Source organism: Tasmannia lanceolata, unplaced genomic scaffold (genome assembly GCF_043159265.1).
Source record: "Tasmannia lanceolata isolate RefF3 unplaced genomic scaffold, GAP_Taslan_0.1 ptg000002l, whole genome shotgun sequence".
NCBI classification, from domain to species: domain Eukaryota; kingdom Viridiplantae; phylum Streptophyta; class Magnoliopsida; order Canellales; family Winteraceae; genus Tasmannia; species Tasmannia lanceolata.
In genome coordinates, this window is record NW_027518679.1 from 19,812,474 (window position 1) to 19,836,679 (window position 24,206).

Below are 24,206 nucleotides of genomic sequence, written 5' to 3' on the forward strand. Positions count from 1 at the left end.
AGTTAAAAGCAGGAGCTCACAAAATCATGTGTCCGACTTGGGAGAAACATTCCAAGTCCTAAGAAGGCACAACATGAAGCTCAACCCCACCAAGTGCACTTTCGGCGTCAACTCGGGAAAGTTCTTGGGATTTATGGTAAGTCGAAGAGGGATAGAGGCCAATCCAGAAAAGATTAAGGCCGTGGTGGAGCTCACTCCACCAAAAACCATCAGAGAAGTACAACAGCTCACAAGAATGGTGGCCGCTCTGGGGCGCTTCATTTCAAAATCTGCAGAGAGGTGCCTGCCCTTCTTCAACACTGTCAAAGGACTCAAGACTGTGCCGTGGACAAAGGAGTGCCAGACCGCATTCGAGGAGTTGAAGCAGTACTTGTCCTCTCCGCCACTGTTGGCAAAGCCGGAACCAGGTGAGGAGCTACTCCTGTATCTATCCGTGAGCCCCACAGCTCTAGCAGCAGTCCTAGTTCATGAAGAGCACCGCCAGCAAAAGGCTGTCTACTATGTCAGCAAAGTTCTCTAAGAAGCCAAAATCAGGTACCAGCGGGTCAAGAAATTGGCTTACGCGCTGGTGATGGCAGCTAGGAAGTTGAGGCCGTATTTTTAAGCCCACACAATAAAGGTCCTGCGATAAAGGGTCAAGTCCTGGCAGACTTTGTGGCTGAATGCACCATCCCCCAGCCGAGCACCGAACCTGGAATTGTTCAAACCCCGACTGTGGAGATAGAAACCACGACTGAGGAGCAAACAGGAGATGAGACTGAAACGGAAATCATCCCTGCACCGGCGAATCAGGATCCATCAACCGCCGAACCAATCTGGGAAGTGCGCGTCGACGGATCTTCGAATAAGGGTGGCTGTGGAGCCGGTTTGATTCTCACCGGACCTGACAACTTCACTGTAGATTACGCCCTAAGGTTTGGATTCCGTGCGTCAAACAATGAGGCAGAGTATGAAGCCCTCCTCGCCGGAATGAATCTTGCAGCCCAGACCAGCGCCCAGAGGCTTAAAGCATACTGTGACTCCCAGCTGGTTGCAAACCAAATTCAAGGGGTCTATGAGGCCTGCGACGAGCGTATGGTCAAGTACCTCTCCCAGGTCTGCCAGCTAGCCAGCAAGTTCAAAAGTTTCGAGGTCATTAGAATCCCCAGAGCAGAAAATACAAAAGCAGATGTGCTGTCTAAGCTGGCCGCATCCGGATACACCACTCTCGGGAGCATATGCATGGAGTTTCTACAGAAGTCCAGTATCGAAGGTAAGGCCGCCGAAATAATGCAGGTAGAGCACGAATCCTGCTGGATGAATGAAATCATTGAGTATCTACGTAGCGGGAAGCTCCCCGAGGCGAAGAAGGACGCCCGCAAAGTGACACAAAGAGCAGCTCGGTTTTCCCTTGATGGTGAGAACCTGTACAAAAGGTCATATACCCTCCCGTACCTAAAGTGTCTCCGGCCAAGTAACGCCGCATACGCCCTACAGGAGACGCACGAAGGGATTTGTGGAGAACATCTGGGGGGCAAGGCCCTGGCAATCAAAGTGCTGCTGAGAGGCCTGTACTCGCCTACCTTAAGACAAGACGCACTGAATCTGGTTAGAAGGTGCGAGAGATGCCAAAAATTCTCTCCCACCATCCACCAGCCTGCTGTATCCATGGCCCCGATCATCAGCCCGCTCCCCTTTGCAATATGGGGGATGGACATCCTGGGCCCCTTTCCACCGGCCTCCGGAATACGCGCGTTCGTAGTAGTTGCAATTGACTATTTCACCAAGTGGGTGGAGGCTGAACCTCTGGCCCAAATCACAGAGTAAAACGTGCAGAACTTCTTCTGGAAATCAGTGGTTTGCAGATTCGGGATCCCCCGCGTATTGATAACGGACAACGGCAGACAATTCGACTGCAGGAACTTTCGAAAATTATGTTCCGACTTAAAGATCGAATAGAGATTTACTTCGGTGGCACACCCTCAGACAAATGGGCAGACAGAAGTAACGAACAGGATCCTGCTTCAGGGAATTAAAAAGAGGCTGGACGAGAAAGCTGGCCGATGGGCGGATGAACTTTATCATGTCCTCTGGGCATATCGTACCACCCCGCGTACATCCACGGGGGAGTCGCCATTCAACTTGTCCTTTGGGACGGAGGCCGTAATTCCCATCGATGTGGGCGCCCCGTCTCCAAGAGTCACCAACTTCAATGAGAAACTCAATGGAGAGGGGCTCCGTGCAAATATGGACTTACTGGAAGAAGCCCGAGAAGAGTCTCAAATCAGGGTCGCCGCCTACAAGCAGAAAGTTTCAACTATCATGATTTGAAGATACGCTCCAGAGAATTCAGAGCGGGAGATCTGGTCCTAAGAAAAGCTGTTGTCTCCCAACCAAAGAAAGTCGGAAAACTCTCCCCGACCTGGGAGGGCCCTTATCGAGTAAAAGAAGTGATCCGCCCGGGAAGTTATAAGCTGCAGACATTGGAGGAGCATCTGTTACCCCATGCCTGGAACTCAAAGAACCTCCGAAAGTACTATCAGTAGTAAACCACCCGGCGTGGAAGTGACTTTGTAAATATCTACCGAATGTGAATGATAGAAACTCTTTTGCAAATCTCCTCGCAAGACTATTTGGAAACCCAGTTCGCTAAAACTTGGGTACTCGCTGCTTGGTTCGCCATGGTTCGTCTCCGCAAAGATCGGGAGCCCACTCCTGGTCCGGAACCAGCCCGGATGCAAAAACCAACGCCGCTTGGAAACCCAGTTCACTAAAACTCGGGTACTTGCTATTTGGAAACCCAGTTCGCTAAAACTTGGGTACTCGCTGCTTGGTTCGCCATGGCTCGTCTCCGTAAAGATCGGGAGCCCACTCTTGGTCCGGAACCAGCCCGGATGCAAAAACCAACGCCGCTTGGAAACCCACTTCGCTAAAACTTGGGTACTCTGGAAACCTAGTTCACTAAAACTCGGGTATTTGCCGCCTAGAAACCCAGTTTATTAAAACTTGGGTCCTCATCGGTTAGTTCGCCTCGAATGTCCGCCCGTGGTATTCCTGGCCCACAATATTAGAACCAAACGGTATTGACCAGGGACAGACAACTAGAGGATGGACGACAAGATGTAATTTCTATTCATAAAATGGTTGGGCCTCTAAGGGCCATTACAAAAAAATAAGGCCTCGAAGGGCTGTTACAAAAGTTGGGCCTCCCAAGGACCATTACAAAAAAATCAGATCAAAAAGAGAAGAAGAGGAGCTCAAGGCACCCCCTAGCCACCACCCCGCGAAGGGTCCGTCTCCGGAACTACTGGAGCAGCGGGGGTGCCTGGCTCATCGTCGCCAAGCGTCACTGGATCAGGGAGGACTAGTCCTGTTAGGGTCACGGCTGGGTTGGATTCTTTAACCTGCTCAAGACAGTCAAAGAAATCCAACACCCAGACTGGTTGGCAAACGTGGTCCTGGTAAAGAAGACTAATGGAAAATGGAGGACCTGTGTTGATTTCACTGATCTGAACAAGGCCTGTCCCAAGGACAACTATCCGCTCCAAAAAATTGATCAGCTCATTGACGCCACCACAGGTCACGAATTACTAAGCTTCATGGACGCTTTCTCTGGATACAACCAGATCCGAATGTATGAGTCAGATATACCGAAGACTTCCTTTGTGACAGATCAAGGGACCTACTATTACCGTGTCATGCCCTTCGGTCTAAAAAATGCCGGAGCCACGTATCAGAGGCTCGTGAACAAGCTCTTCCGAAATCAGATCGGCCGCAACATGGAAGTTTATGTCGACGACATGCTAGTTAAAAGCAGGAGCTCACAAAATCATGTGTCCGACTTGGGAGAAACATTCCAAGTCCTAAGAAGGCACAACATGAAGCTCAACCCCACCAAGTGCACTTTCGGCGTCAACTCGGGAAAGTTCTTGGGATTTATGGTAAGCCGAAGAGGGATAGAGGCCAATCCAGAAAAGATTAAGGCCGTGGTGGAACTCACTCCACCAAAAACCATCAGAGAAGTACAACGGCTCACAAGAATGGTGGCCGCTCTGGGGTGCTTCATTTCAAAATCTGCAGAGAGGTGCCTGCCCTTCTTCAACACTGTCAAAGGACTCAAGACTGTGCCGTGGACAAAGGAGTGCCAGACCGCATTCGAGGAGTTGAAGCAGTACTTGTCCTCTCCGCCACTGTTGGCAAAGCCGGAACCAGGTGAGGAGCTACTCCTGTATCTATCCGTGAGCCCCACAGCTCTAGCAGCAGTCCTAGTTCATGAAGAGCACCGCCAGCAAAAGCCTGTCTACTATGTCAGCAAAGTTCTCTAAGAAGCCAAAATCAGGTACCAGCGGGTCAAGAAATTGGCTTACGCGCTGGTGATGGCAGCTAGGAAGTTGAGGCCGTATTTTTAAGCCCACACAATAAAGGTCCTGCGATAAAGGGTCAAGTCCTGGCAGACTTTGTGGCTGAATGCACCATCCCCCAGCCGAGCACCGAACCTGGAATTGTTCAAACCCCGACTGTGGAGATAGAAACCACGACTGAGGAGCAAACAGGAGATGAGACTGAAACAGAAATCATCCCTGCACCAGCGAATCAGGATCCATCAACCGCCGAACCAATCTGGGAAGTGCACGTCGACGGATCTTCGAATAAGGGTGGCTGTGGAGCCGGTTTGATTCTCACCGGACCTGACAACTTCACTGTAGATTACGCCCTAAGGTTTGGATTCCGTGCGTCAAACAATGAGGCAGAGTATGAAGCCCTCCTCGCCGGAATGAATCTTGCAGCCCAGACCAGCGCCCAGAGGCTTAAAGCATACTGTGACTCCCAGCTGGTTGCAAACCAGATTCAAGGGGTCTATGAGGCCTGCGACGAGCGTATGGTCAAGTACCTCTCCCAGGTCTGCCAGCTAGCCAGCAAGTTCAAAAGTTTCGAGGTCATTAGAATCCCCAGAGCAGAAAATACAAAAGGAGATGTGCTGTCTAAGCTGGCCGCATCCGGATACACCACTCTCGGGAGCATATGCATGGAGTTTCTACAGAAGTCCAGTATCGAAGGTAAGGCCGCCGGAATAATGCAGGTAGAGCACGAATCCTGCTAGATGAATGAAATCATTGAGTATCTACGTAGCGGGAAGCTCCCCGAGGCGAAGAAGGACGCCCGCAAAGTGACACAAAGAGCAGCTCGGTTTTCCCTTGATGGTGAGAACCTGTACAAAAGGTCATATACCCTCCCGTACCTAAAGTGTCTCCGGCCAAGTAACGCCGCATACGCCCTACAGGAGACGCACGAAGGGATTTGTGGAGAACATCTGGGGGGCAAGGCCCTGGCAATCAAAGTGCTGCTGAGAGGCCTGTACTCGCCTACCTTAAGACAAGACGCACTGAATCTGGTTAGAAGGTGCGAGAGATGCCAAAAATTCTCTCCCACCATCCACCAGCCTGCTGTATCCCTGGCCCCGATCATCAGCCCGCTCCCCTTTGCAATATGGGGGATGGACATCCTGGGCCCCTTTCCACCGGCCTCCGAAAGACGCGCGTTCGTAGTAGTTGCAATTGACTATTTCACCAAGTGGGTGGAGGCTGAACCTCTGGCCCAGATCACAGAGCAAAACGTGCAGAACTTCTTCTGGAAATCAGTGGTTTGCAGATTCGGGATCCCCCGCGTATTGATAACGGACAACGGCAGACAATTCGACTGCAGGAACTTTCGAAAATTATGTTCTGACTTAAAGATCAAACAGAGATTTACTTCGGTGGCACACCCTCAGACAAATGGGCAGACAGAAGTAACGAACAGGATCCTGCTTCAGGGAATTAAAAAGAGGCTGGACGAGAAAGCTGGCCGATGGGCGGATGAACTTTATCATGTCCTCTGGGCATATCGTACCACCCCGCGTACATCCACGGGGGAGTCGCCATTCAACTTGTCCTTTGGGACGGAGGCCGTAATTCCCGTCGATGTGGGCGCCCCGTCTCCAAGAGTCACCAACTTCAATGAGAAACTCAATGGAGAGGGGCTCCGTGCAAATCTGGACTTACTGGAAGAAGCCCGAGAAGAGTCTCAAATCAGGGTCGCCACCTACAAGCAGAAAGTTTCAACTATCATGATTTGAAGATACGCTCCAGAGAATTCAGAGCGGGAGATCTGGTCCTAAGAAAAGCTGTTGTCTCCCAACCAAAGAAAGTCGGAAAACTCTCCCCGACCTGGGAGGGCCCTTATCGAGTAAAAGAAGTGATCCGCCCGGGAAGTTATAAGCTGCAGACATTGGAGGAGCATCTGTTACCCCATGCCTGGAACTCAAAGAACCTCCGAAAGTACTATCAGTAGTAAACTACCCGGCGTGGAAGTGACTTTGTAAATATCTACCGAATGTGAATGATAGAAACTCTTTTGCAAATCTCCTCGCAAGACTATTTGGAAACCCAGTTCGCTAAAACTTGGGTACTCGCTGCTTGGTTCGCCATGGCTCGTCTCCGCAAAGATCGGGAGCCCACTCCTGGTCCGGAACCAGCCCGGATGCAAAAACCAACGCCGCTTGGAAACCCAGTTCACTAAAACTCGGGTACTTGCTATTTGGAAACCCAGTTCGCTAAAACTTGGGTACTCGCTGCTTGGTTCACCATGGCTCGTCTCCGCAAAGATCGGGAGCCCACTCCTGGTCCGGAACCAGCCCGGATGCAAAAACCAACGCCGCTTGGAAACCCAGTTCACTAAAACTCGGGTACTTGCTATTTGGAAACCCAGTTCGCTAAAACTTAGGTACTCGCTGCTTGGTTCGCCATGGCTCGTCTCCGCAAAGATCGGGAGCCCACTCCTGGTCCGGAACCAGCCCGGATGAAAAAACCAACGCCGCTTGGAAACCCACTTCACTAAAACTTGGGTACTCTGGAAACCTAGTTCACTAAAACTCGGGTATTTGCCGCCTAGAAACCCAGTTTATTAAAACTTGGGTCCTCACCGGTTAGTTCGCCTCGAATGTCCGCCCGTGGTATTCCTGGCCCACAATATTAGAACCAAACGGTATTGACCAGGGACAGACAACTAGAGGATGGACGACAAGATGTAATTTCTATTCATAAAATGGTTGGGCCTCTAAGGGCCATTACAAAAAAATAAGGCCTCGAAGGGCTGTTACAAAAGTTGGGTCTCCCAAGGACCATTACAAAAAAATCAGATCAAAAAGAGAAGAAGAGGAGCTCAAGGCACCCCCTGGCCACCACCCCGCGAAGGGTCCGTCTCCGGAACTACTGGAGCAGCGGGGGTGCCTGGCTTATCGTCGCCAAGCGTCACTGGATCAGGGAGGACTAGTCCTGTTAGGGTCACGGCTGGGTTGGATTCTTTAACCTGCTCAAGACAGTCAAAGAATCCCACCTTGTAGGACTCGCTGGACAGGTTGAAAAGCTCGTCTTCCTTCTGAGTGGCCTCCACGACGGCCTCCGCAACGGCGGCTATCTGTCTCTCCCGGGCTCTCTCCCTCTGTGCGTTGAGAGCCTCAGCAGCTTTCTGCTTCTGAGCAGCCAAGTCTTCTTTGAGCCTCCTTCATCAGCTTCCCACTCTCCTCCTTCATCAACGTCCGCCCAATGGACCTTTGAAGCTCTTCAGCCTCCTTCATCAGCTTCCCACTCTCCTCCTCAGACTTTGTTATTGCCACAGAGAACTTCTTGCTCTTCTCCCGGAGGTCGTTGTAGTACAATGAGATCTACAAGCCAGCAAGTGTTGTTAACACAAGAAAGCAACTCAAAGAAAAAGACAAACAAAAACTCACAGGCCGCCTCACCTGGTAAAGAGAAGAGAATATAGCCTCGTCAGCCGCCGCTGGAGGTTCCTTGAGAACCTGGAGCTTGTCGTTGCTGAGGAGAACTTTGGTGAGGAGCTCCTTAGCCACCCGGCTCTCACCAAGGCCGGTGTCATTCTTCTGAACGGCCCAGTTAGGCCGAAAAACATTGTCTCCGGTCCTCGCCAGGGGAGGACGGGCTTCAGCAGATGTCCCTCCTGGCTGCGAGGACCCCGCTGCGCCCACCACCCTCACTATAGTCTTGGCTTTGGGAGGCGGCGGCGCGTCCTGGGTTTGGGCCGCCGCTTCACCCGAGAATTCTCCGCAATGAATGGGGCCCCCGTTCCACCTCCTCACGGATTAGGGCGAACATCCTCATATCCTCTTCCTCAAGGACCGGCTTGCGGCTCAACGCAACTGTGTCCGGGACATCCCATCTTAGAGGAACCGGCCAAGACTGGGTGGACTCCCTGTCCTCGACATAGAAGAACCTGTTCTTCCATAAGTGGATGGAAGAGGGAGTGCCAGTGATCATTTTCACCTCAGGGCGCTGACTAATATAAATCCAGCCCCCTTCCTTATGCCTCTTCAAGTGTGCACAAGCGCGGAATAACGACACAGATATGTTTCTTTTGAGCCGGCCATGCACGAGGTACATGAACCCAGTCAGCACCCTCCATGAGTTCGGCGCAACTTGGACCGGAGCCAGCCCAAAATGTCGAAGGACCGCGATGAAGAATGGGTGCAGAGGGAACCTGAGTCCAGCCCTTAACGACTCATCGTATATACATATATCAGAGCTCTCGTTGCAAGCCCTATCTCCCTCTATCGCTGGCCTCAGCCCGAACCTTGAGGGAACACAGTACCTATCCCTAATGTCCCTCATCATGAACTCATCAAGGATATTTTCCTCGCGAAGAGCCCGTATGATGTATTGTGGGTTGGCGTCCATCCTGGCCCAGCTACGACGTCAACGGCCCGGCCAGGGAGGAATGTTGTGGACGCCTCGGCGGCGTCACTACCAACACTCGCCTCTGTTAGGTGATAACTATCCGTTGGGAGAGGAATTGCATTCAAGTCTAAGATTACCTCCTCCTCCTCCTCACTATCTACGATCTCTACTCTAACATCGGGACTCGCCATTATTTGCTCCGGAGTTCTGGTGTGGACCCCGATCCGAGAGAAGGCGGGGGGACGTGCCCCCAGACGAGTCTCAGGATCATCCACATGAAGGAGAGCTCCGCCAAGAACTCTCGAAAGAGTGCCCCTCACAGCATGAGTGGCGATGTAAAGTGAGATACCTCTCGATTCGGGGACTAGCCCGGATTCGAGGCGTACCTTAAACAAAGAAAGAGTCGCCATCCAAGGAAGTAGGCCCTGGATCCCATGCTGTGCTCTGTCACAATAAATAACCAGAGATACAAAAGGTCCGTGCCTGATGACGAATGGGGAAGGGGTTAGGCGCCCCCAATTCGCCCAAGTGCAAGCACCTGGTCTCTTATGCCATTTATTATTAACTTTGAAGAGTTTTGGGCAAAAATCATGCGAAATGGGAACTAATATCCCCGAGATAACGTCTAGCTAATCATGCATGTCTCGGAGATGAATACAAAGCACACACAAAAGAAATGAAAGACATGGCACCTAAGAATAGCTAGGTTATGAGTGTCTTGCCTAATTGGTGTCTAAGTTCTGATGGGCAAACACATGCATGCTAAAGCTAAAGGTATAGAGTCTGTACATGAAAGTAAGAAAATACAGCCAAACACACAATATGACAAACCCTAGACTCTAATTCGATACTTGACTCGGACCAGGATGGCCATCCATCCTGGCTGCACTACGTATCCCGGCCTCGGGAAGAATCAGAGTCAACGTAGTTCGGCGACCTATGCTAAACTACAATGCCTAACCATCTAGGACCGCTATCCTAGACTCGATCAACTAGACCTGACTAGTTTTTAAAGCTTCTTGCGCCATTACTTAAGTTCAAGTGAATGGTAATTTTTAGGACTCCCTATATGCCCTAACTAATGCAAGCGGACCCTATACTCTATGTGTGACTAGGCTGTGCGTCCTAAGGAAAACCATGGGCTATCTAAGCGCGTTCTAGTCTAGCCATCGGATCGATTAAGTGTCTAGCCGACCACGACTCGATGCCTCCTAACTCTGAGGACACTCACACTGCAAGACTCAGCATATCAACACAAACAGGACATACTCCTAACTCTAAGACACCCCAAACGCCTAGGACAGACTCCTAACTCTATGGGAAGATCTTTTGAAAATTGCTGATAAGGTTATTTTGAAGAATTTTTGTAGTTTTGGAAGGTTTGAAAGGTTTTGAAGCTTGTGGAAGTTTTTGAAGTTGTGAAAGTTGTGACTGAACTTAGGATGCCAGCTGCACGCCTGAGCTGCCTACGTACCCCTCAGCTAGGGATCAAGCCATCCGTAGTTCGGACCAGATTTTCTAACCACTCCTAATGACTCTTGATTTTTGAGATTTTTTGGTTTTTCAGATGTTTTTTAATGCTTTTGACTCGAGAGGACAAAATCTTATCATCATAAGGGTAGGACAGACTCCTGATATCCCGCAAAGGTTGGACAGCATCCTATGCTTTGCGGGAGAATTGGACAGAATCACGACTCTGCAAGGGTTGGACAGCATCCTATACCTTGAAAGAGCGGATAAGAATCACATGACTTGATGAGAGGATTGACAGAATCCTAACCCCTATGATGATAGGACAGACTCCTGAAAGACTGACTCCTATGCTGAAGACTGACTCATATACGAAAGGACTGACTCCTAAACTCTCTATGACAGACTCTAAAGAGGAAGAAATCCCTTAATCTGATGAAACTCTAAGGCAGGAAGGGAAGGGGTTGGCTCAAGAAACATTCTGTCATAGCCTGCGCCCGAAAAAGACAAATTCCTAGAGGCAAAGAGTTCTAAAACCCCGAAAAAGACTGATTCATGTTGCCACTGTACACGGAATTTTCTCTTTTGCAATAAAAAAAAAAACATAACAATTCAATTGAGACCTTTGTTAATGTGCGATCTGAACCACGAACAGAACGTGTTTGGGCTTAATCAAAATATTCAACTGAATCGCGAAGACTACTAAAATGCTGAAATTCATTAGATAGGAAACATGAAGATAAAGGTTGATCATCAGGAATGCAGAGAAAAGGAATGCCCTGAGATGAGCCATTTGATAGATTTCCAACTAAAAATAAAGAAAATCACCATCTGAAGATGACTACCATAAGCTCAAGCTTACGAATCAAGGTGCATTGGATCATAAAGCACTGAGAATAGATGTGACAAAAAGAAAACCTGAGAACTGAATTTCGAGAAATAAGCCAAAAGAATTTTCAGAGATCATAAGACCAAAATGCCTAAGAGGATGAGAAATTACCCGAGTTGGGCTAGTTACTCTTTAATTTTCCATTGCCGGTGCCGCACAAAGTTGCCAATCCGGAGACGATCCCCGCGCCGCGAGGACGCAATGCATGCACAGAACCTCACTTGGGTTGAATGCAATAACAACGATGACGATGATGAAAGATCCGAGATCAGAGGAGAGAAAACGGTCGGATTCCGGCAAAATTGCCGGAATCGATGAAGGTAATCTCGGTAGTTGCTGGGTTGGATCGGAGATGGGGTGGGAAGATGGTCGGAGTTGGGGTGAAAAACGAAATGAAGAGGGTTTGGATGGTTTTCATGTGGGTTTTGCAGAGAACAGGGGATAGGTTTGGATTTTGGGAGTTGCAGAGATGGTGGAGATCCGTGAGGTGGTACACCCCATTTTGACCGGACCCGGGTTCGCATTGCTTGTGCCAAGCCTCGTCAAATCAGTGAGCTGGGGTCCCAAATTGAACCCTGAGGTAGCTTAAGGTCTCCCATAGGTCTCCGTAAAATTTCGTCGAGATTTGAGCGCGTTTGCTCAGTGAACGAGCCGAGAGAAGGTGCGCGGTACAGACCAAAAGGAGGGTGATTCATTTGAAAAGGGGGCTGTCCATGGGGGAAAAGGAGGTAAAGATATCATTTATATGCAAAGGGGGGTGAATTAAAATGCTCTTGTCGTAGCCTTTTCGCGCGCTTATCAAAAGTCGTGCGCCCATCAAAATGGGGAGTGCTAATATCAATAGCCGTGTTTTCTGTATATAAGCCAAAAAAAAATCAAAGGAGGCACTGTTCATTCTCGTTCGAAGCAGAGAAAAGAGAGAGCGAGAAAAGAGAGCGAGATTTGGGTTTTTCCCTTTTCATTTTCTTCTCTCGCCGATCATTTTCTCCGATCGTTGTCGGAGATCCAACCTCCGATCCGAAGCAGAAAGAGAGAGAGAGAGAGAGAGAGAGAGAGAGAGAGAGAGAGAGAGAGAGAGAGAGAGAGAGAGAGAGAGAGAAATCCAGATCTCAAAGCTTGTTTTTTCGTTTATTCATCTTTTCCGATCGAGATCTGAGCATTTCCGGCCAGATCCCGATTTTATTCCGGTTGATTTCTATTCTCAAGTTTGTATAGATCTCATTTTTTCTTTTTCTCAGAGAAAAGAGAGGATTTGTGAGAAAGCTTCTACCATCCGATCATCTTCTCCGGCATGTCTTGCCAGAATCCGACAATTAGATCCCTTCTTCGATCTTTATCTCCGGTCAAGATCTACCTTAGCTCCTTCTTCTTCTTCTTCTCTGACTAGAATTTAATCGGATTTTGGTCGTTGTTCTAGGTTCCGATCTTCATTAAACCTATATTTTCTGATCCAAACCCTAAATCAAATTTCTAAACCCTAAACTTCAGGTCGGTCATCTGCTTCTTCGGAAACCTTAGTTTGTAGCTTTAGATCTCAGATCTGTTAATTTCAAAACCTAAGATCTTGTTTTCAAGCCCTCGCTAAAAGGAAGGAGGTGAGGATCTTCATAAGAGATCAGATCTGGTTATTCTTAACCCAATTTTTTACAATTCCGAGCAAGAAGCAAGATCAGAGTTAAGATTCTAAGAAAAAGTGAAGATCTGAAGGTATTCTGAAATTATCCTAAGAAGGTAATGTTTCTTTCTTTTCCCCCTACTATGTCTGATTTTGTTTTTATTTATTTATTTTTATTTTATTTTTATATCTTGATGTGTGGTGATGATTCGTTATAAATTATTCTTCATATATAAACGGTTTCACTTGAGTTTTGATAATTTAATTCTGGTCTTATCTGATGATTAACTATCAATATTTATAAGAAGTGGAAGGGATTGAGCTCTCGGTTAATGGGAGGGATTGACTATAGTAGAATCTTCAATCCAGTTTTTGGTTTTATGACTGTGAGTTGTATGTATGAGAGGCAGATTTTCTTCCATGATCGTTTGGCAGCATTCTGTTGTAATTTTATCAGGGGTTTATGACAATCATCTCATAATTTATATTAATCTTTATTTGGTGAACCTGTAATAATGTGGAAGTGATGTCCTGTTGATGGCTAGCTTTATTCTAGTTTTGACATGATAAAATTACTTTGATTATCAAAGCTATTCTCTAGTCATTCTTTTCTACACTCAAAATTCATAATCGTGTAATATTATTGTCTAGGATTGACCATCTCATGGTTCCCCTTCGAGTATGCTTATAAAAGATTGCTAGAATAATAGTGTTCACCTTATCACTAGTAACACTGTACATATTAGTAGTGGCACACTTTCAGGCCACAGTGTGAGTATAAGGGAATTATTTCATTAAAGAAGTGATGGGAAATATGAGATAGTTACTGTTGAAGATGGGAAATTAATGGTTGATGCTAGGACTAGAGAATTCTGAGATTTCTTTGGCGGTTTTGCCCCGTTTTTAAGAAAGGCAGTCACTGATGATAGAAATGCTAGTATCTTTTTCACTAAGGTTTTCTGCATATGAAAAGTTTTCACATTACTGGTGTCAAATGCATAGTTATTATGTTATCAATGCACCTGATGATATTATTCCTCAAGAAATAAGTGCTAGTCTCCTGTTGTTTAATGTGAGTATGACTGATTTTCAGATACCTTGATTTATTTATCATCATGGATTTTTTGTAAATACCTGAGAAGAGATGGTTATTTTGTTTAGGATAATTTCTATTTGATCTGAACATTTTAGTTGAAACAGGGCCTCTGTTTGGATTTTTTCTGGGTGTAATCACAAATTTTGAAGGCGACTGTTATTGTGAGCACTCATGTTTTGTAGTTCTGGTTTCTATTAGAATGAGAATCAGTGTTAAAAATGCTCCAAGATTTCATTAGATAGACTGATCAATACACCAAGGTAGTTTCACTTGATTGAGGTAATAGTGGTTGTTTTCGTTACTTAACTGCTCTCGCATGCCAAATGGTTATCATAGATGTTTTATCTCTTTGCATAGGTTGAAAATGATGGGTACTATGGTATATGATAATCATATTATTTTTTTTTAGCTCTGTGTTCACTTGCTCATTTTGAAGTCCAGCCTGAATGGATTATAAGGTCTTTGGAATTATAGTTGAAATTTATAGAATCTGATTCTCATTAGGGCCTATTCATAATTTTGAGTTCATTGGATGATGCAAATTGAGGTAATTTTTGTATGATGGCTGAAGTCAGCCCCTGTTTTGTATGGCTCAAATACACAAATTTGTCTCTGTTTAGCACGAATTCATGCTCAGAAATATGTCCCTGTTTACACAGTGCATGCACACAAATCTGTCTTTGTTTAGCACGAATTCATGCACAGTGATCTGTCCCTGTTTAACACAGTGCACGTACACAAGTCTGTCTCTGTTTGGCACAGGTTCATGCACACAATTCTGTCCATCGTTTAGCCCCAGATTTTGGCACAAATCTGTCCCATAGGTTATATGATCGCATTTGTGATTTTTACATGTCTGCTGTCCTATAATTGCTATACTTTATAATTGTGAGTTTGGTTGAACCAAAAGGGGACATATCTGCTGCCCATTAATCTATAACTGCTGTCCCATAGGGTATACGATCGTATTTGTAATTATTACTTGATCACTGCTGTCCCATTGCTGTTACACTGATTATGTATTCACATTTGTGATTTTTACTTGACTCGAAAGCACATCATTGCTGTCCTATAGGTTGTCAGCTATATTGTTGTCTTTTTAGTTGGGTTAAAAAAGTATATGACTATTGTCTTGCAATGCATAGCTGCTATCCTATAGGTTGTTAGCTCTATTGTTGTCATTTTAGTTGTATTAAGAACTATATGATTGCTGTCCTGCAATGCATAGCTATTGTCCCATAGGTTGCCTGCTCTATTGTTGTCATTTTGTTTGGGCTAAAGTGTGCATAACTGTTGTCCATTGGTCTTTTGTTGTATAATTGTGATTTTAGGTTGATTTGAAAAAGTACATATCTGTTGCATAGCTGCTGTCCTACATTTTATAGGTTTTTATAATTGCAATTTGGATTGAGTTGAATTATTCACTGTATATCATAGGTTTTCTATCTTATTCTATTTTGTCTATTCCAATAGTCATTGGTATGCCTGTACATGCTATGCTTTATAACTTCGAAATCTTTTGTATTAGTATTGCATGCTCTCTACATAAAAAAATTCTATAGTAATTATGTATTTTTGCTAATTGTCCCTTGAGAAAGATGGAAATCATCTTAATATTGTGATTTGTAGTATTTGATCTGTTACATGTTCTCTAGTGTTATGCATTATATAAGTATTATATTATGATACTTAATATTTAGCTTGTTTTAAATGGGGTAGCTATTGTAGAAGTTTTAGACTTTCGTTCCTTCATTGCAGGGCGATGAAGGCGCTAGCCCAAGCCCATTATTTTAGGGGACTTGCTTAGTCTGAGTAGCACTCCCTTCTTTCAACTAGTAGACTTGTTTAGTCTTTTAGACACCCTTATTATTTAATCCCTCTGTTTTAGGAGACATGATTTGTCTCGCTAGGCAGCTTTCCCCTGGGGATAAGTTTCTTTGCTTAGAGCCTCCCCCTTTAGGGAGTCAACCTTCGTCTCATTAGAAGAGTCCCCCATAGGAGGCATACAGTGCCTCATTTATAGAACCTCCCCAACTTGTCCCTCCTGCTAGTAGAGGACCATTTCGGTCTGATAGTAGTCTAGCACTCTTGTTTACATCCTTTGTGTGTATAGGAGGCATGCCTTGCCTCATTTATAGAGTCCTATTTGGAGACAACTCTTGTCTCATTTTAAGGAGTTCCCCTTTTAGGAGGCTTATCCAGCCTTATGTTAGAGCGGCTCCCTCTAGCGAGTCTTTAACTCATTTGCCCTTCTTTCTTTTGATAGTGTTAGTGGAGAGTCTTTGACTCGTTTGTCCTCTTTTATGTTGTTATTAGAGAGTCCTTGACTCATTCCTCCTTTAGGTAGTATTATTAGGGAGTCTTTGACTCATTTGTCTTCATCAGAGAGTCTTTGACTCGCTCGTTCTTTGATAGTGGTATTAGAGAATCTTTGACTCCTTTCCCCCATTTCTTTAGTTATTTTTAGGAGCTTCTCCTTAGTGTTGTCATCGCTCTTAATTGTTAGGGACTAGCACAGTCTCATTAGAGCTTTACCTTGTAGGATCTTAGATCAGTTCTTTATCTTTGATCATTAGTTTGCCATGTTTAGGGGTTTCTCCTATTTGCCCTAGGGTTTAGCCCTAGGGATTTGCTTTGTATGTTCCCTTAGGTCTTTGACCAAAAGGGTGAAATCAGAAATTAAAAATCTAAAAAAACATCAGAAATTCGAAATCCAAAAGCATTTAAAACATCTTTAAAAACAAAAAAAAATTGAATACATTTAAAACTCAAAAACATTAAAATTTTAAAACATCAAAAATATTTGAAAAACCTTAAAAAAGCCTAAAGTGTTGAGTGTTTTAGAAGTAGTGATTAGGAGAGTTCATTTTCGAACTACGTTGGCTTGATCTTCTTTCACGAGGTACGTAGTGCGGCTTGGGATCTTTATCCCAAGTCCAGCCAAACCTTTAAAAATAAATTTGTCAAACCTTCCAAAAATGCAAAAACTTCTTCAAAACCTTTTTCAAAGAGATCTTCCCCTAGAGTTAGGAGTCTGTCCTAGCCGTTTGGTTTGTTTTAGAGTTAAGAGTCTGTCCTGATTTGTTTGATATGGTGTGTCCTGTCATGTGAGTGTCCCTAGAGTTAGGAGGCCTCGAGTCGATCGATTAGACATTTAGTCGAACCGATGGCTAGACTAGGAAGCATATACTCAGCCCATGATTTTTATTAGGTTGCACAGCCTAGATACACATAGGTTATAGGACCCACCTGCATTAGCTTAAGGCTAATCAACTTGCATTAGTTAGGACATATAGAGAGTCCTAAAAATTACAATTAACATGAATTTAAACAGTTATACAAAAAGCTTTAAAAATCAGTCGAGTCTAGGTTAGTGGTTCTAGATGGTTAGGCATCGTAGTTAGAAAAGGTCATCGAACTACGTTGACTCTGATTCTTCCCGAGGCCGGGATACGTAGAGCAGCTGGGATGGACAGCCATCTTGGTCTGAGTCAAGTCGCATTAGAGTTAGGATTTGTTTTGTCCTGTCATATATATATGATTGATTTGTGTTTTATGTTTTGATGTGTTTTCTTACTTTCTTGTACTGATACTATACCTTTAGTTGTAGCTTGTATGTGTATGCACATCAGAACTTATACACCCATTAGGCATGTCACTCATAACCTAGCTATGCTTAGGTGACACATCTTTCATTTTATTTTATGTGTGCTTATTATTTTATCCTCAGGAAATGCATGCTTAGGTAGACGACTCCTGAGGATTGTTCCCATGTCACATGATTTTTACCCAAACTTCTTTGGAGTTAATAATAAATGGCATAAGAGACCAAGTGCTTGCACTCGGACGAATCGGGGGTGCTCTTCAGACCTTCCCCATTCGTAACCAGGCACGAACCCATATATATTTCTGGTTATCCATTGCACAGAGGATTTGATTTTAGGGTTCCATGGCATATCCATGGATGGCGACTCTGAGTTTATTTTAGGTATGTCTCGGTTTCGAACCTTGGTTCCAGATCAAGACATATCTCTTTCTTTTTTATATCGCCACTCGTGCTATGCTATGAGGGTGGCATCCGTTTCGAGAGTTCCTTGGCAGAGCTCTCCTTCACACGTGCATGATCCAGAGGGCGTTAGGGACCCGTTCTCTCACCTCTATCTCGGATCGGGGTCCACAGGCGGGTTTTGACCGGATGGGTGAAGGGAACAAAGGGGAGAAGATGATGGTGGTGGCGGGTGGCCGAAGGAGATGAAGTTGAAAGGGGTCGAGCTTGGGCTGGCTGGAGATGGATGGATGGCTGGCGGGAGAAGGAGGTGGGTCGAAGAAAAATGAGGAGGGTTCGGGCAGAGATGATAGGGGTATGGATGGGAGATGGGTTTGAGATAATGGGTTTTGGGGAGATGAAGTGGGTTAGCTGGGTCAGATTCCATGGGGGTTTGAAATGGGTTTGAATGGGATAGCAGCAGAGGAGGAAGAAGATGGCCGGCCTGCCGGCGGGAATGAGGTTGGAGGATGAAGATGGTGGCGGTGGTGGGGTAGTCTTGGCCGGAATCCGGCAAGCTTGCCGGAGAAGATGAAGACAGAGGAGGTTGATGAAGGTGGGGTTTTGGTTTTGCAGAAATGGGTTTTGAGGTTGAAGAGGGAAATGAACAGAGGAGGTGGTGGTGGGTGGATTGGCCGGAGTTGGGAGAGGACAGCATCATGATCATTTCTTAATTAGGATCTGAGAGGACAGCATCTTGACAGATCAACAAAGCGAAATGATTAGACAGTTATCATGATCATACCTAAATTAGGATCTGAGAAGACGGCATCTTGACAGATCAACAAAGCGGAATGATTAGACGATCATCATGATCATACCTAAATTAGGATATGAGAAGACGGCATCTTGACAGATCAACAAAGCGGAATGATTAGACAATCATCATGATCATACCTAAATTAGGATCTGAGAAGAGGGCATCTTGACAGATCAACAAAGCGAATGATTAGACAATCATAATGATCAAGCCACTCTAGGATCTGAGAAGACAGCATCTTGACAGGTCAACAAAGCGGAATGATTAGACAGTTATCATGATCAAGCCACTCTAGGATCTGAGAAGACAGCATCTTGACAGATCAACAAAGCGGAATGATTAGACAGTTATCATGATCATACCCAATTTGAAAATTTGACTTGAAAATCGCGTTGAAGTTTCTCAAATCTTGATTTGTTAAGACTGCTATCTCAACTATCATCGCGTGCTAGGTATCTTTTATGGCCCGACTTTCATCAGGACATAGAAGTTGCCCCTAATATAATTTTGCATCCAGTACAGGAGTCTTAACAAAACTCGAAGAAATTCAAGCTTTCTTTCATGAAATTTGGGTTACAATGATTTTTTTTTTGAAAGTTTTTTCTTTTTCTTTTCAACAGCTTTGAAAGATTTGCAACTGTTTTTTTCATTTGGCTTTTTGGATTTGAAGCTCAGATCGACCAAGGACGGCCTCCTGGCGTTCTAGGCATAATACTTTTTAAGTTGATCAAGGTTTTGCTAGTTTTTTACCATACCATAAATTGCAATGATAAGACAGTTGCTCATCACACAACCACTCAAGTTTGCGAGACAGTCTCTCACCAAGCACACACTACAATTGTGAGACAGTCTCTCACTAAACAAATAAATAACACGAAACTCAAGAAGGAACAATTTTGATTCCAGAAATTGAGATTTTGATCGATTCCATTACAGGATTGATTGTCTCTTGCCGAGAACTTTGGGAGTGCGCGATCTCTATTGAGAACCAGACACTAGCAACTTGCTGAGGTTTTGAGTATTGACCATTTTTTCAGAGAGAACTGAATTCTACTGGAGATTGAAGGCTGCGCGAGCAAATTCTAGACTCCGCTAGGGAAACTGATTTTCTTGGAGAATTGACTCTTCTGAAGAGTGGACTCAACTGAGGAGTTTAGAGGTTTGGCTTGAGATGTGCTCGTACCCTTCTTATCTTAACTTGTTGGAGACATTGTTTACTGATTGCCTTTGTGTGCTTAACATCTTTTATGACGCAAGTAATAAAAGATGCCCCTAGTATATTGTGTTTCCATGACAAGAGTTCTAAGGAGGCAGGACAATGATGGTTGAAGAAAAGATGCTTCGTTTCATGAAGGCTTGAGGTTGCACAGTTTTTGTTTTTGTATGGAGAAAGTAGGACAATCACCATGATGGCTGAGTCTGAGAATCCCTTCTGTCGCATTGCTCACTTTTGGAGGCTTAAGGTCTCTGGTAGGTTCGAACAAGATGTCTCTCGCCCCTTCTGATACCTAAACCAGGATTTACTCTGAATTTTCTTCGCATTTCAGAGGACACACTCCCATTCTTCCAGCACCCGACAGTTTGGACTTTGCAAGGAAAGAGAACACAAATATTAAGGAGGAACAAATTTTCAAGGACTCAATCAAAGAAGATTCTTATTGTTCGAAGGACTCGACTCACTTTCGACTCATTCTTGGATCTGATGTGTCATTTTTTAAGGGTTTGGTTTAGCCACTCTTAGAGTATTTCGAAGACCGTGTCAAGAGGCACTACTCTCCTCTTTCGGTGTTTATGTCATGGTTATTATCCCTTTCGGATTGCTCGGTTTCAATGCCCCTAGTTTAGAGGAATGTTAAAGTAAGCTTACTGGCACTACTTGGACCCTGAGATTTTACCCTGGTTGAAGACTGTTTCTCCATCTCAATGATTCGCTTTTTTGTTGGAAGTCATTGCCATTGACCAGATTGCCTTTTCAGGTTTTCAATCTGACGGACCGCTTGCCCTAACTTTTGCCTGGTTAGCCCTTTCGGGTTTTCAATCCAGCGGGCTTGATACCCTAATTTTTGCCTAAGCTGACTTTTCAGTTGTCAACTTAGCGGGTGAATGACCCTAAATATTGCCTAGACTGCCCTCTCGGGTTTTCAGCCTAGCGGGTCTTCAGACTCCATCATTTTTTTCTCCTTGACTTTGAACCTCTGCTTGTTCACCAGAAGGACTTTCTAGGCGGGCTTGGGTTCAAAAGGGTTGGATATTTCTTTTGAATTTCAAAGTTTCAACTGAACCTGGATTGGTCAGGTTGCTTAAGTACTCCAAAAATGAAGGATTAGGTCTGCGCAGTTCGTTGGGGTTTGGAACAGAATGATTTGGCTTTTAAGCTCAAAGGTTTAAAGGGAATAATTTGACTTTTATTCCAAAGGTTGACCGAACCTGAATTGATCAGGTTGCCTACGTACCCTGTAGAAAGGGATCAGGTCAGACGTAGTTCGGACCGAAATGCCCCTGGTTTGCGGGTGTTTGAAAAGAATGTTTGATTTTGTTGAGGCTCGAAGGTGTTTGCAAAAGGATTTTTCAAACTTGGGATTTTTGGCGTTTAAGGCTCAGGCGTCCAAGGATGGCCTTCTGATGTTTTGGCATACAAGCTTCTCGAATCGCTAAGGTTCAATGGCTTCGAACTTTTTCTCTTTCTCTCCCCTTTTTTTTTTTTGAGGAGTCTGGCGCCATTTCTTGGCAAGACTTCATCTGCACTGTGCAAGCTAGACTGATTGAATTCCCACTTTGTCTTTGGGATCTTGCACTGATATTCAGGATTTTACGACTCTGGGTCTTCTCTGAATGCTGAAGATGATTTTAAAATTTTCAATCTGTTTATCGACTCCGCTTCCTGCGATTCTGACGTTCTTAAGGAGTTCACGTGGGGCATGCTCCCTTCTCCTTTCTTCTCTGTATTCTATCTTTTTTTTCACTTGAAATGTGGGAATGCCCTTACTCTTTGATTACTTTGACTTAAAATTCCATCGGAATGTATAGCCCAAGTATTCTTTTTGGGGTTCATGTTCTATGCTCATGACTTTGTTGTCCGAAAGTCTTCTCTCAATTTTTCATTAACTTCATTTCATGTCTGGTATTCTTCATTTGAAATTTTTGCTTTTTCGACCTGATGTCTGAAGCTGAGGGTGACTTACGTTGAACAGTGCCAAGGCACGCTTCCGATTTATCCTCATAGGACCAAGCAACATTTCTTTGAACCCTCTCAATAGGTTTATCATTTTTTTGCGCTCTTCGGGAGATAAAATTTTGCCAATCCTTATTTTTCGAGTTTCGGATTTCGATACCACTATCCACGGTATCGATTTCATCTTCAAGTGGCTTTGCTCGACACTCTTCCTCTCGTTTAATCATCTTTCAAATCTCGAGGAGAATTTCATCGGCATCCTCGTCCGAGGAGGGTGTCTTAATTTGTTTATTAACATTAGATCCAAGAGTGAACATATACAAGAATATTGACGACACTGGAATCAAATGTTCATTACATTGAATGTTTGAAGTACATACAATAATTTTTGACGCGCCACGATAGGCTCTCCATCAAATTCAACAAAAGATTGGACATTGGCTCACAATGAGAGCGACCAATAAACACAACATACTTAGACTTGATATTGACATGGTTAGACTTACCAACTTTGACAGGAGGGTTGGTATACACACTTCAAAACAAATTTCAAAGATGAGACACTTCATCGAAGGCAACGTGTAGACAACCCATTTTGACTGGACCCAAGTTCGCTGTGTTTGTGCGAAACCCCATCCAATCACCAAATTAGGGCCCCAAAATTTCATCCTAAGCTAGGTTGGGATCCTACCGGGGTCCCTGCAAATTTTCATCAAAATCGAAGCCAATTTGCCAGGCGAACAGACCTGGGCAATGAATGTAGTACGCTCCCAAAAGGGGGTGATTTATCCTGCAGCGGGCCAACCCAAGCAATAATAGGACAAATTGACGGGCGCGCCAATCAATTTTGTGCGCCCATCAATTTGTTAGTGCTAATATCAGCGGCCTTCATAAGGATATATATAAAAAGAATCAAAGAAAATCAAAGGATTTTTATTCATTTTCTCGTGAAAATCGCAGAGAGGGGGAGGAGAGGACTTTTTCTCATGTTCTTTTGCAAAGAAGGTTTTTGATTTTTGGGAAGAAGGTTGCAGACCACCATTTCCGTCCACCTTTGCCGGAGCTTTGACCTCCAAAGTCTAACACCAACACCCTCCCCCAAGATCTTCATCTTTTTGTCCCCATCCCCATCGTCAATACCCCTTGTCATCTCCCCCATTCACTTCCAACCTCCATGGATTCCGGTGGCCTTGCCGGAATCCGGTCATTCCCCTCCGCAGAACCCTCCCATCATCATTCTCCTTCTTCTACTCCACCCCAATCGCCACCTTCTTCCACCGCCTCCAATCTTCGTCTTCTCCCTAGCCATCATTCTAAACCCTCTCTGCCACAGCCATTTATCTGAGGAATCTTAGCTCCGATCGGCCACTACCACCTCCACTTCTTCTTCTTCTTCTATTTTTACTACCAAACCCCATTTAACCCTCAAACCTTTGCTATTTTGATCCCCATGGGAACCCCTCTCTCTTAATCACCAATCTCAAACCCATTCTATTTCTGATCTTTGCAAATCCACCATTTTCTTCACCATCTCCGGTCGTCTTCCCCGGCCACTACCCACCGGATTCCTCAAATCCCCTATCCCACCACCGATTTTAAGAAGAAGAGGGAGATTTGGAAGGAAAATCTCATATTTGGATATGAGATTTTCAGAAATAAAGGAGGATTTTTCTCGTGAAAATTAGAAAGAGGGAGAAAGAGGGATTAGGGGGTTTTCTTCTCCGACCTCGCCCCCCGGAGCTCCGACCAGTAGAGAAATCTCAGATTTGAGAGGGAGAGAATTAGAGAGATAGCTGAAGAGAGAGAGAGCGAGAGATCTTGCTTTTCTTTTTCTCTCCGATTGTCTTCTCCGATCGGCCATTCCGGTCACTTCACCGGAGCTCCGGCTATTTTTTTAAATCCGACCTCGTCTACCTCCGAATTCCATTTCAAAATTTCTTCTCCGGTCGTATTTTCACCGGATTCCGGCTGTATCTTAAATCTCCTATCTATTTTTGCAAGTTTCTTTGATCTTTAGCATCAACAATTCGGATTGTGTAGAAAAAGAAGATTAGGAGTGCTATTACTCAGATCTACGGGATAGAAGCAGATCTTGGCATAATCCCTTTGCAGAAGAAGAAAAAAAATGCTTGGATCTTCACAGAGGTAACAGAAATTTCAGGTACAATTCGTTTTTCTTCTCGATTTGCAGATTTATGATGTATTTCATTTGTAGATCTGATTTGAGCATGATTTCTTTAGCTTCGGTTGTGATTCAGATCTCAATTTAACTCTAGCATTGGCCCTTATACTGTTGATCTTTGAATTAAATTACCAAAGGCTTGAGTCACTGTTACAGGAAGAATCCTTTTGATTCACTCTAGATCGCAATTCTTGGTTATATAGTAATGGATTCAAAAGATTAAGATCTTGTATCCAAGAAAGCATTTTGATGCAGTTTGTCTTTTCTCA

The 24,206-nt window shown here is 44.7% G+C and overlaps 1 protein-coding gene across 1 annotated transcript; it reads left to right on the top strand.

The window, feature by feature from the left end:
• Window positions 1-235: 235 nt before the first annotated feature.
• On the top strand, window positions 236-2,015 carry LOC143889097 (uncharacterized). The gene is made up of 3 exons (XM_077393367.1): window positions 236-502; window positions 634-1,587; window positions 1,845-2,015. Exons 1-3 carry the CDS (start codon window positions 236-238, stop codon window positions 2,013-2,015), a joined length of 1,392 nt encoding a protein of 463 aa, XP_077249482.1.
• Window positions 2,016-24,206: the final 22,191 nt, after the last annotated feature.

Coding starts and splice junctions, on each gene's coding strand:
- LOC143889097 (XM_077393367.1), top strand. CDS start 236: ATGGTGGCCGCTCTGGGGCGCTTCATTTCAAAATCTGCAGAGAGGTGC. Junction 503..633: donor AGCAAAAGGCTGTCTACTAT/GTCAGCAAAGTT, acceptor CCTGCGATAAAG/GGTCAAGTCCTGGCAGACTT. Junction 1,588..1,844: donor GACAAGACGCACTGAATCTG/GTTAGAAGGTGC, acceptor AGTGGTTTGCAG/ATTCGGGATCCCCCGCGTAT.